This window comes from Stigmatopora argus, chromosome 6 (assembly GCF_051989625.1).
Source record: "Stigmatopora argus isolate UIUO_Sarg chromosome 6, RoL_Sarg_1.0, whole genome shotgun sequence".
Lineage (NCBI taxonomy): Eukaryota > Metazoa > Chordata > Actinopteri > Syngnathiformes > Syngnathidae > Stigmatopora > Stigmatopora argus.
The window spans coordinates 1,722,877-1,735,807 of NC_135392.1; the positions used below are offsets into that span (position 1 = coordinate 1,722,877).

At 37.8% G+C, this 12,931-nt stretch overlaps 2 protein-coding genes across 2 annotated transcripts in view; one reads left to right on the top strand and one right to left on the bottom strand.

The window, feature by feature from the left end:
• Positions 1-12,931, top strand: part of cdh22 (cadherin 22) — a 64,597-nt gene that overhangs the window by 8,369 nt on the left and 43,297 nt on the right. The gene's annotated exons all lie outside the window — the stretch shown is intronic.
• LOC144076260 (general transcription factor II-I repeat domain-containing protein 2-like) lies at positions 9,637-12,433 on the bottom strand. The gene is made up of 2 exons (XM_077603946.1): positions 10,240-12,433; positions 9,637-10,059 (listed from the first exon to the last, which is right to left on the bottom strand). The coding sequence occupies exon 1, from the start codon at positions 11,366-11,368 to the stop codon at positions 10,253-10,255; it is 1,116 nt and encodes a 371-aa protein (XP_077460072.1). The 5' UTR covers positions 11,369-12,433; the 3' UTR covers positions 9,637-10,059; positions 10,240-10,252.

Here is a 12,931-nt window from a genome sequence, read left to right on the forward strand (position 1 = left end):
AGTCAATGCATTGGCATCAAAATGAAGCCATAACTAGTTTATTTCTCAACAGTTTTGTTTTCATAGACGTCCAACGTTCATTTATTCGCTACCATCCCTCCTGCTTCAAACGAATTGGACGTCGACTAGTGACAAAATCATTTCCATACCATTGAAAAACTTCCTGTCATAGCAAAATGGCTTCAGGGCGGCCATCTTGGTAGTGGCTTCATTCCCATCAAAGCCAATCAGCATTGACATCTAAATAGTCATAACTAATTTTAATTTATTTCTCAACCGATTTGTTTTCCTTCCATTACTTCCTCAATGTCAAAGCTTCAGCTATTTTCTCCCTAGCTGCCATTGACGGTACTACACGTCTAAAGTAGATTAAAGCCCCCAAATGTCCAAAAAACGTCTCTCTGCCCCAAAAAAGCAGGACGCGCCATTATTTCCACTTCCACCGTCTCCAAAAATAGGGCCCCTAATATCCTAACCATAAGAAATATGAATATTTTGTCCTCTGGGGATGCATAAAAATGCCAAGAAGGACATTATGCTAAAACGTCCTCCTGTCGGGAGCGTGGAAAATAGGAACAAGCGCTCGGCGGATGTTCCGTGGGAATAAAAAAAATGGGTTCGGTCGAGGAGGGGAGGGATGACAACAAGATGGGTCGCCGCTGGGAATCAAACAGGGAAGATGGAGACGACTGGCGTGATTGCGTTAGTCGCCGACGAGACGTCGGGGCGTCTTCTGACAAAGTCCTGAGGAGGGAAATGATTACAGGTGGAAATAGAAGGCGTCTGGAGCGTTCCCGCGACGCAGGCGCATGCTGATCAAGTACTCCGATGCCGGCGTGGCGCTTATTTATCGCTGAGAGGCCAGACTGAGTCCAACGTTGGATTCAAATAGGGAAACTGGGCTCTCCAAAATGGCGGATGTTATTGAAAATGACTTGGGAGGAGGCAAAGGTAGTAAACGGCTTTTATGGACTTCAGTCAAGTGGAGATTTGATGTAGTCATTACATCATCGTAGCAAGTCTAAAATAGAGATTTAGATCAAGATCTCAGACTCTAGACCACGGGTGTCAAAGTGGCGGCCCGGGGGCCAAATCTGGCCCGCCGCGTCATTTTATGTGGCCCGAGAAAGTATATCATGAATGCCGATTTTCTGTTTTAGGATCAAATTCCAATGATTATAGGTGTATGTTATATTTCCTAATTTTCCCCTTTTTTAAATCAATAATTGCAATTTTGTAATCTAATTTTGTGTTTTTAGTTCAAAAAGCATTTTGTAAAATCTAAAAAATAAACATACACAAATATTTTCTGTTTTCCATTTTAATATTAAACATGATAAAAAATATTTTGATTTTGAAAACAAATGATTGAAAGACGTTTTCCCTTACTAAGAAAAAAAGCTCAAATAAACAGTTTTATATCTATTAAAAAAACGGAATATTTATGGCTTTTTATCCATTTCTTTTAATCTGATTTAAAAAATCTAAATATTATATCTAAAATGGTCCGGCCCACGTGAAATCAAGTTGACGTTATTGCGGCCCGCGAACCAACCCGAGTTTGACACCCTTGCTCTAGGCTATAGTTCGATTTTTTTCCCCGTAATATGTCACATGGTAGTTTAATTGTCAAGTAAAAATACTGAAAAAATGTACTTATTTAGAGCTAAGTCGTGTTGACTAATAGCATTTTTCAGTTTCTAATACCGATTCTGACACAAATCGGTCATCAGATGCCAATATTTAATAATTAAAATATTTAATAATTTAAAAAATATATATATATATATAGGAAAAATCCAAGCGAACTACAAGGAGCAAACAGTTAAACAAAGTACACACCTGAAAAATCAACTTACTGTAATTTAGTGTCAATTATATTGCACTCTTACACAATATGAATATGAATAAAAATATAAAGTTATCAAATCCAATCCAACTTTGACACACGTGTGAGTAATTTATTTTAAAAAAAAAAATCGTAAAGAAAATATAGAAATTTGCTGAAATAAATCTAATTACAATTTACAAAGACCAAACAATTGAACACAACTTGGACGAAACCATCTTATCAACTTTCCCATCTTCCTATTGGTTCTCTGTATATTCATATTTATATAGACACAAGATATATTTCTCCCTCACTCTTCTCAGGCCCCTCCCCCTCGCCGCCGGACGCGTATCACGTCGAGGTATAAAATTCTGGATCGTCAAATCTGAAGAAAAAAACCGTACACCAGCTCATAAGTAAGCAGCCTTTGAGGAAAGACGCTAATATCGGCGTCGGGCGTGACTTAAAGCTTTAGCTTTTGAAACCCCGAGAGGCCTCGTTCAAGCCGCATTAATATTTGAACGTTGACTATTGATGGGGAAGCGCACGGGGGGATTCGTTGAAATATTAATGATGCTTTCCAAAACGTAAACATTAAGGCGGAATTCCGATGTAAGCCACCTGCTTGCGAAGATGTTGAGACGGAGACGTCTCCGTCTTTGGAGATCAACTCTCCAGCAACAAAAAAGCCTTCTGCCTTGCTTGACACTTTATATTTATTTTTATATTATTTATATTTAGCCGGTCTCGGCTGTGGGAGAGCAAAAACAAATTGCTCTACGGCAGAAAAACATCAGGAAAGACCAAATTGTCCATTGAATAAAATGGAAAAAATATAGTAGACTCCGCCCTTTTTAAAGAAAATTGAATTGAATTGAATTCTTTTATTGTTGTTATACATGTATAATGAGATTTGTGAAGTGCGTGAATAACAACAACAAACAGACAAATAATCAATAAATAATAACATTAAATAATGAATAAATCAATCATAAATGGATAAGTAGTCAACAACATAAATAAGTAAGAAAGTGCACAAATAGCAACAACAAACAGACAAATAAACAACAACAAACAAACAAATGAAAAGATAAATAACCCCTAAATAATAAAAAAAATCAATAAATAAGTCATAAATAAATTAGCCAACAACATAAGTAGGGAAGTGCACAAATAACAACAAACAAACACATGAAAAGATAAATAATCACTAAATAATAATAAAAAGGTCATCAATAAATAAGTAGTCAACAACAGAAATAAGTAAGGAAGTGCACAAATAACAACAACAACAATAATAAACAAACAAATGAAAAGATAAAGAATCCCTAAATAATAATAAAAAATAAAAAATCAATAAATAAGTCATAAATAAATAAGTAGTCAACAATATAAATAAGTAGGGAAGTGCACAAATAGCAACAACAAACAAACCAACGGTTAATTCATCAATAAATAATAATAAAATATAAATAATGATTCAATAAATAGTCAACATAATAGATAAGTAGTAGTCAACATGATAAATAAGTAGAAATACGTAATACTTCATTGCTCAAGCTAGGTTGTTATTAGCGTAACCCTAACCATGCAAAATAAACATTGTCATTCACCAAAAGTACTTAAGTATAATTTAAAAAAGATTTCTATGTTCTATTATTTTACTGTATTATAACCTATCAAATGACCCTATAAATGCGCAAAAATCAAATTTCGTCATTTCCCGTCCTATTTCCGATCATATTTCTCGCCCCGCCCACTCCTTTAGGTCCATCCCAAAGCCACACCCACATCTCAGCCCGACTTAACCCAACGTAAACTGCGAATATTAATTTTTGCACTGCAATTTTCACAACCCACATATTTCCAACAGTACCACCACATAAATATTATTGCGTCTTTTTATTTTATTCCTCTTTTGTCTTGGATTCAACCGAGCTTGAAAAACAAACGTACTATTTATAACCGTGTAATGCAAATCGTCAAACGCTAAGTAGAAGTAAACAGCCAAAGGTAGCGAGCCACCGCCGACGTGTTAAATATTGCCGTCTGCTGTTTTCCCAGGCGTTCATAATTCATACAAATTACCCACAAAAGCATTCCGAGTGGTTTTCAACTTGCAAAGCAGGCAAAGACTGTATAAATTTCCCACTCCGGAATATGTAGAAAGAATAAAATGTCAAGTTTGAAGGAGGAGAAGCAATTTTCAGCTTGACATCAGAAAGATTCCTTATGAAGATAAAAAAACACAACTTGAGGGTTATGTGTTTCTGCCTTGATCAGGTTTATGGACGTGTGATGTCAGGATTTTTTATTTGATTTTGTTACACGACCGAGTTGAAGTTTGGCCTCGCCTCCAGTTATGCGTACATTATTATTTTCATACTTGCTTGCAATGAAGTGGAAGCTTTGCTCAGGAAAGTGTGGCTTAGTTTAAAAGCAAGGGTATCAAACTCGGGCCGTATTAACGTCAAGGCGATTTTAGATACAGTGGTACCTCGAGATACGAGCTTATTGCGTTCCGGGACTGAGCTCGTATGTCGATTTACTCGTAACTCAAATGAACGTTGCCCATTGAAATGAACTAAAAACAAATTAATTGGTTCCAACCCTCTGAAAAAACACCCAAAAATAGGATATTGGATTGGAAAAACATTTTTATTTGTTCTAATTTGCCATCTATTAACAAATAACTAGTGGTTTAATAGTACTAAAATGTGTTTAATAGTACTAGAGACTTTTTGCATGGCAACGTGCTCGTAATATAACATAATTTCTTTTTTAAATGAACTTGGATTACGATGCAGACACTCAAAAATAAGTTTTATATAACCTTACACTAAACTTAATTCTAATTTTGTTTTAATTTTTGATACCTTTCTCCCGGTTGGCTCTATTGGCCCCGCCTCCACCCTGACTTTCAGACCTATCAAGGGTTGTTTGCTTTTGTCTTCGCTTCAAAATATTCCCAAAATGATGCACATAATTGTCCTCACAATAGCATAACGCACGACCACTTGCCAACGAGAAGTAGTATATACTCCTCTCGTATTAGCGAACAAGCTCCGCCATTCGCACTGACTAAAGGGAAATAAAAAACACTGAAAAAATGCAAGGCTCCGCCCAGTGCTCGTAGAGACATTACACGAGGGAGTTGTGACGGGAAAGACAGTGGCCATGATGTTCTTATGAGCAGCTTCTTGCGTCTGCTGTATGCTCGTATATCAAAATTTGGCTCCTATCTCAAGATAAATATTCTCTCGAAATTTTACTCGTATCTCAAATTGCTCGTATGTCGGGGCACTCGTATGTCAAGGTATTACTGTATAAAAAATCCTATTTTGTAGTAGCAATACCATCGGATTTGAAACGTTTGCAGTGGCTCCCCATTTCAAATCCATGTTCTTTCCTCACATAGTCCGCATTGTCCACATTGTTTACACTTCCATTGCTCGGCTACTGTGAGATAGCTCCTCCCCCCTCGCTCCAAGCGCTACATTTGGATAGCCCCTTTCCATCACGCTAACAACAAACGGGACAGGACGAGGCAGCGGTGACTTACGATCGATTGTCCCTGCCAGGCGTCCTTACGCTGACGGCCGAACACGGGGTTCGCGTTAATTGATCGGAGCTGATCGTCGAGGGGTCTCGTTTAAAAATCTGTCCATCCAAAAGGCGCAGACTAATTAGAAAATTAGAAGACACGGGAACCCGTAGGGATTGGTGGAATGTCGACATGTTCCGCCCACATTATCTTAGCCAAAAATGCTAATTTTCGTATGAAATGTTTGTAAGGGAATTCATCCAAAATGCTGTATTTACATTTTTAAATGTATTTCTCAGGAGTAGATGTCCGTCCAATCCATTTGAAGTGAATTCCCTGTCAAACCTCCCACTTGAAATAGGTTGGACGGCTCTGGCAGATGTTTTGACCTTGATAAAGTTATAACTTGAGAAAACTAATATGGTTAGTTGGGAAGTAATAGGAGTTAATTTGGTGTCAATACATTGACTTGGATGGGAACGTCACCCCTATTAACATGGCCACCCTGAGGCCATCTTGTTAGGGGGGTTGAAAGGTCTCTTCGTCCTGAGATTGTGAATTTAAATGAGTTCATCACGAGTCCACATCCAATATTTTTGAAGTGAATTACCATTCGTTCAACTGGATTGGACGTCTATCTCTGTCAATGGCAGTCAATGTATTCTAGCGCTTTTATTTTATGTTATCCCGTTTAATAAGGAATGTCGAGCTGGTGTTGGAAGCTGAATTTTTATTTTTGCAATGTGGGAGGAAACCGGAGTACCCGGAGAAAACCCACACATGCAAACTCACACAGGTGGCCGCCATCTTACCTAGGGATGACAAAGTAGACCGCTAAGGACACACTTCCTGGTTGTACTGCTCACATGACTTCCTTTTTTTAATTCAAGCAACACCCTTTCGGAATGTGCAATCCAGCAATCAATTTATAAAGTATCTCAGAAATACCACATGCGATAATTTTCTCAATTTTTTCCCTCCAAAGTAACACATTTATACTCCCTATTAAAACCACGAACATGGAGTTGAAAATTATGAATCAGGGGGCGTCTTATACGAGAGAAACTGTACAATTCAACGATTTTAAGGCAATTTTAAGGGTGCGGTTTATACGCGAAGGCGGTTTATATGGATTAGATTTAGACTAGATTAGATCTAGACTAGACTAGAAGGCGGTTTATATGCGAGAAAAAATCAACAATAACAATTTAATAAATTAACAACAGAATAAATAAGTAGGATTAGATTTGGATTAGATTTGGATTAGATTTAGACTAGACAAGATTAGATTTAGATTTGGATTAGATTTAGACTAGACAAGATTAGATTTAGTCTAGACTAGAAGGCGGTTTATATGCGAGAAAAAATACGGTAGTCAACACAACAACAAACAAACAGATCAATAAGTAGTCAACAATAACAACATAATAAATTAACAACAGAATAAATTAATAGGATTAGATTTGGATTAGATGTGTATTAGATTTGGATTAGATTTAGACTAGACTAGACTAGAAGGCGGTTTATATGCGAGAAAAAATACGGTAGTCAACACAACAACAAACAAACAGATAAATAAGTAGTCAACAATAACAACATAATAAATTAACAACAGAATAAATAAATAGGATTAGATTTGCATTAGATTTGGATTAGATTTGGATTTGTTTTGGATTAGATTTGGATTAGATCTGGATTCGATTTGGATTCGATTTGGATTCGATTTAGACTAGATTCGATTTAGACTAGATTCGATTTGGATTAGATTTGGACTAGACTAGATTAGATTTAGACTAGACTAGAAGGCGGTTTATATGCGAGAAAAAAGGTAGTCAACACAACAACAAACAAACAGATAAACAAGTAGTCAACAATAACAACTGAATAAATTAACAACAGAATAAAGAAGTAGTAGTCAACAAACATCACTAAATCCCCGACGCATTTTTTTTCCCCCCGGACCGTAACGCCTTGACAAATCTTTTTCTTTGGCAGCGCACGCTAGATTTATCTCCACACTGGCAAATATTGTCAGCAAAACAAATAGAGTGTAATATAGCGACGTGATCTATTATAAATCGCAAGTTCAAAGGCTAACCCAAATTGGATTTACGACTGCTGTCAGGAGGAATGAAACATCTCCCTAAATCCTGGTCCAGATCTCGCAAAAGATCAACGTACGCGGCCCGCCGCCTTTTTACGACACGCCGGATTTCCCGCTCCTTTATGATGCCCCGCCCCCCCCAGACAGAATGAATCTTGGCAGAAGTAGTGACGAAATAACGTTTGATATGAAAACACCTCTGTTTTTACGGCGTTACTAAATGATCCATCATGCGAGGCGGGGAGCGGTTGCCGCCGCCAGAGCCTCGTCACCGCCGCCGTTAGATTATTACTCCGCCGCCGCCGCCAGAAGCTGAGGTGGACAGAAATCTTTTTTTTTTACGAGTCCGCTCCCTTAATAGCCGTCAGTCACGCATGCGGCAAGCGAGCTTTCGCGGCGGTCGCCCTTCGCCTAATTCATTCGATAACGCGGCGTTCGCGCAAGGCCCGTCGCCAGACGCCATTTTGGGTTCAAACTGACCTTTATGTACGTGAAATTTTAAGTTGGTGTATGTTTGGTTCACATCACCTAAAAAAATCATCATGATTTATATCACATTGTTTTTTTTTTTTGCTCCTAATATTAAGTTAAACATAGTTTTAGTTTATTATATATTGGAAAACGTCCCACCCCGTAAAACCGAATTTATCAAAGATGGCAAATTTTATTTGTGAGCGATAATCACTGACTAGTATCAATTGTGACTGATTTTTATTTCTTGTGTTGTATGAGGGATAATAAATGTTGTGTCATACATAGATTAGATTAGAATTAGATTAGTTTAGATTAGATTCAATTCGATTAGATTACATTAGATTACATTAGATTACATTAGATTACATTAGATTAGATTACATTAGATAAAATTACATTAGATTAGATTACATTACATTACATGACATTAGATTAGATTACATTAGATTAGATTACATTAGATTAGATTACATTAGATAAAATTACATTAGATTAGATTACATTAGATTAGATTACATTAGATTACATGACATTAGATTACATGACATTAGATTACATGACATTAGATTACATTACATTAGATTACATGACATTAGATTACATGACATTAGATTACATTAGATAAAATTACATTAGATTATATTACATTAGATTAGATTACATTAGATTTCATTACATTAGATTACATTAGATTAGATTACATTAGATTAGATTACATTAGATTAGATTACATTAGATTAGATTGCATTAGATTAGATTGCATTAGATTAGATTGCATTAGATTACATTACATTAGAATACATTAGATTAGAATACATTAGATTTGATTACATTAGATTCGATTACATTAGATTCGATTCGATTAGGGAAATTTCTTAGCAAGACAGACACAAGACACAGAAGGCATTGTAGACCTAGCTAAAAAAATGTAATGATACTTATATTTATTAACATTATTATTTTTCCAGTAGATAGATTCCAGTCTTCAGCTTTTTATAGCACACTAGTGCGATTTAAAATGGATTTTTCAGGTCTTATCTTGTACAGTAATACCTTGAGATATGAGTCTAATGCTTTCCAAGGTCGTATGTCAATCCACTCGTATCTCAAATCAATTTTTCATATCTAAAATAACTCAATACAAATTAATCCGTTCCCAGCCTCTGAAAAAAACAGCTAAAATAGGATATTACAATGGAAACACATGTTTTTTAATTGTTCTAATTCATCATCTAAGATCACAAAGCAACAAATACATATCTAGTGGTTATGATCTGCAATATAATGTGGCATTATTACCGTACAGTACGGTATGGAGTTCTTTTCAACTATCTATTTTGACTGCTTCTTAACTTTAAAAAATTCCCCAAATTCAACATAACCTTAATTAACCCTTAAAAGCAAGATGAATGATTTCATTATAAATGAAAAATTTGACTTCCTTCTTTCATCACGAAAAAATGTTTTTTACTACTTCTTCCATTCTTTTTGTTAATTGGCAGTAGAACAAAGGATGCTTTCACCCAAATCACCTTTTTTTATATATAAAAACTTTATGAACAGCTATTTTTTTTCCCTTAAAGCAGGGGTCCCCAAACTTTTTCCTGTGAGGGCCACATAACTTTTCCCTTCTCTGATGGGGGGCCGGTGTCAGTTTGTAACAGAAAAAGTGTGACGATCGTAGGGGAGCTTAATTTTTTTTTTATTGTTTTCCAGAAAGCCACACATAACCAAATAACCCTTTCCAGGTTCTTTACAGAAAAAAGTCAGAAAACAAATAATAACACTATTAATGAAATAAATAATAACTAAATAACCCCCTCTGAGTTCTTCACATAAAAAACAGGAAATAAATAACACTATTTATGAAATAAATAAGAACTAAATAACTCTCTCTGGGTTCTTCATAGAAAAAAAGCCATGGAACATTAACTTTCTGTTGTGCCATGCACAATCTTAACAGATAAAAGTTCAGCTCAGTTGTCAGAGCAGAATCTCTCTGACACATATGAGCAGTCTCCTAAAGTTCTTGTGTTTCTTCCTTATAATCCTTTTGTTCCAATAGGCTTGTAGACACCGCTGTTTGCAGCTCTCTCATCAACTTCCCTGTGAAAACCACAAAGGAAGCAGGTTGAGAAACTGAACTAAGTGAAACCGCACCTACACAGCACAATACATTTCACTACCAGTATGGTTGTAAAGATGGATTTTATCCCAGTAGATTTTATTATGATTATATTTGTTTATGCTCAGAATGACTCATTCAAATCAGAAAAGTGAGCTTACCTATGTCTGTTCATCAGTGTGAACTGTGGGCCTGCATCTGGCTGGTGAGAAGTTGAATATCAGGTTCCATTCTAGTTACAGCCAGTCTCAAGCACTGATGCAAATGTTCATCTGTCAATCTTGATCTCATCGGAGTTTTCAGCAGTTTCATGCGAGAAAAGGTTTTCTCGCAGATATACGTGCTGCCAAAAACTGAGGACATTTTCATTGCATGTTTTTTAATGTTTGGATATGTGTCGTTTGGGAGGGAGGCATAGAAGTCAATGAGACTGTTGAGCTTGAATGCGTCTTTCAGAACATCACAGTTCTGTAACTCAGCCAACTCAAACTGATATGAAGGCTGGGCTTCATCAATGTCGGCAACAAAGGGGTTCTGAAAAAGACGGATTTCTTTTGCATGAACATGTAGTTCAGTGAATCGCACACCGAACTCCGCCTTCAGCATTTCCAGTGCTTCCACGCACTTTTCAGCTGGGAACGGGACCGCTGGGTTCTCTGTCGACAGGTTTTGGGTAGCAGGAAGATGGACAAAGTTGCGCTTTTTCACTTGTTCCAAAAGCAGCGCTAATTTCACCTCAAATGCTTTTATGTGTGAATACATGTCGCAAATGAGTTTCCCTTCGCCTTGTAGCTGCAAGTTAAGGTGGGTAAGTATTTCTGTCACGTCTGTTAAAAATGCGAGGTGCCATTTCCATTCTGGGTTGATCAGCTCTGGGACCGTTTTGTCTTTTAAATGAAGAAACGCGTTAATTTCGGGTGGAAGCTCGTAAAAACGCCTCAAAACTCTGCCCCGGCTCAGCCATCGGACCTCTGTGTAGTACAGCACATCTCCGTGCGTAGACTCCAGTTCAGACAGGAATTCTTGGAACTGCCTGTGTTTAAGTCCCTTTGCCCTGATGAAGTTTATGCACGACACCACGACCTTCATTACAGAATCCCACGTCAACACTTTGCAGCACAGTGCTTGCTGGTGAATTAGGCAGTGGACTCGTAGCGGGGCGGTGAGACCCCTTTTTTCCAACTCACGGTTCATGCGTCCTATTAAACCGCGAGTTTCGCCCACCATGCTAGGAGCCCCGTCAGTCGTGATGCTAGCCAGCTTTGACCAGTCCAGCTCCAACTTCTCCATGGTTTGGCACACTTTGTCAAAAATATCCTCTCCCGTTGTGGTCCCTTTGAGACTTTGGAGGGCTGCCAGATCCTCGCATATCTCAAAGTTTGCGCTAACTCCACGAATAAAAATGAGCAGTTGCGCTGTGTCTTGCACGTCCGTGCTTTCACTGAAAAAAAGTCAAATTCTTTCGTCTTCTGCTGCAGCTGGGCATAGACATTATTCCCGATTTCTTCAACGCGTCTGGTGATTGTACTCGCCGACAGACTTACGGCATTAAATGCATCTTTCTTCTCGGGACACACTTCCTCCACGACAACATCCATACATTTCTTAAAAAACTCTCCGTCAGTGAAAGGCTTACCGTTGCTTGCTATCAGTTTAGCAACCCGAAAGCTGGCCCGAACGGATGCCTGGTTCAGCTGAGCTTGGCGTAGAAATGTAGTCTGCTGAGATAATAGTCCAACTTTTAGCTTTGAGAGTTTGTCTCCTCGTATTTGGCCTTGCACGCTATCGTACTTGTCCTTGTGACGGGATTCGTAGTGCCGGCGAAGATTGTATTCTTTGAATACTGCGACCGTCTCTTGACAGATGAGACAAACAGCCTTTTCTTTGCATTGAACAAAAAAATAATCGTTTGTCCACTGCAGGTTAAATACCCTGCATTCTGAATCAATTTTTCTCTTAACTAACCTTTTCGCCATTATTCCGTTCTCAAACAGGTTCAGGTTGCACAGTTTTTATATGCTTGAATAGCATCGCAATAGCCATGGTACCAGGGCTCCGCCCTCACCTGCGATCGTCCAGATGTCTCGCTAACACTCTGCTCACACATGCAACGGTGGAATGCCCGCATGCATCAAAGGCAAACACTCTCCCCGCGCGTGTCACCAAAGGAGCAATGCGAAGGCCCGATTCACTGGGAAGATTTGTGGGCTCAGCAGGGGTGCAATGAACCAAACACAAGATTAAAACGTCCCAGTCTTCAAGGCCAAATAGGAAAATAAATCCGATAGCGTCTCTGGTATTGTTCAGAGGGCCGGTCCAAATGTGCCGGCGGGCTGCATCCCAAAAAAAATAAAATTAAAAAAAAAAAAAAAAAAAACTATAGCGTCTCTGGTATTGTTCAGAGGGCCGGTCCAAATGTGCCGGCGGGCCGTATCCGGCCCGCGGGCCGTAGTTTGGTGACCCCTGCCTTAAAGTGACTTTGACACAAAAATATTTTACTTTACTAAAACCTCTTTTCATGTAATTTACACTATAGGTATTGAATATAAATATCTAAGTGTAGCATTTAGCCTTGAGAGGTATAAAACCAAATGTTATTATTATTATTTATTTTTTTAATATTTTGAATAGGACCAGTTTGAAGATGGAGGACCTTCTTTAATATCTTGAATAGCAATTTCTTTCAATTTTGGATTGAATGTGTTCAGGTCAGGGTGAAGTCCTGTTTTTATTTTTATTTTTTTATCCTTTCATAGACAAAAAATGACATCTTTGGACTTAATCGAATCCTGCTGTGGAATGTTTCACATGATTCACTCATTGGCTGCCATTGATGGCGATAGACGTTCAATT

What these genes read in the sequence shown, in the direction of transcription:
- LOC144076260 (XM_077603946.1), bottom strand. Translation starts at nt 11,368, where the DNA reads ATGGAGAAGTTGGAGCTGGACTGGTCAAAGCTGGCTAGCATCACGACT.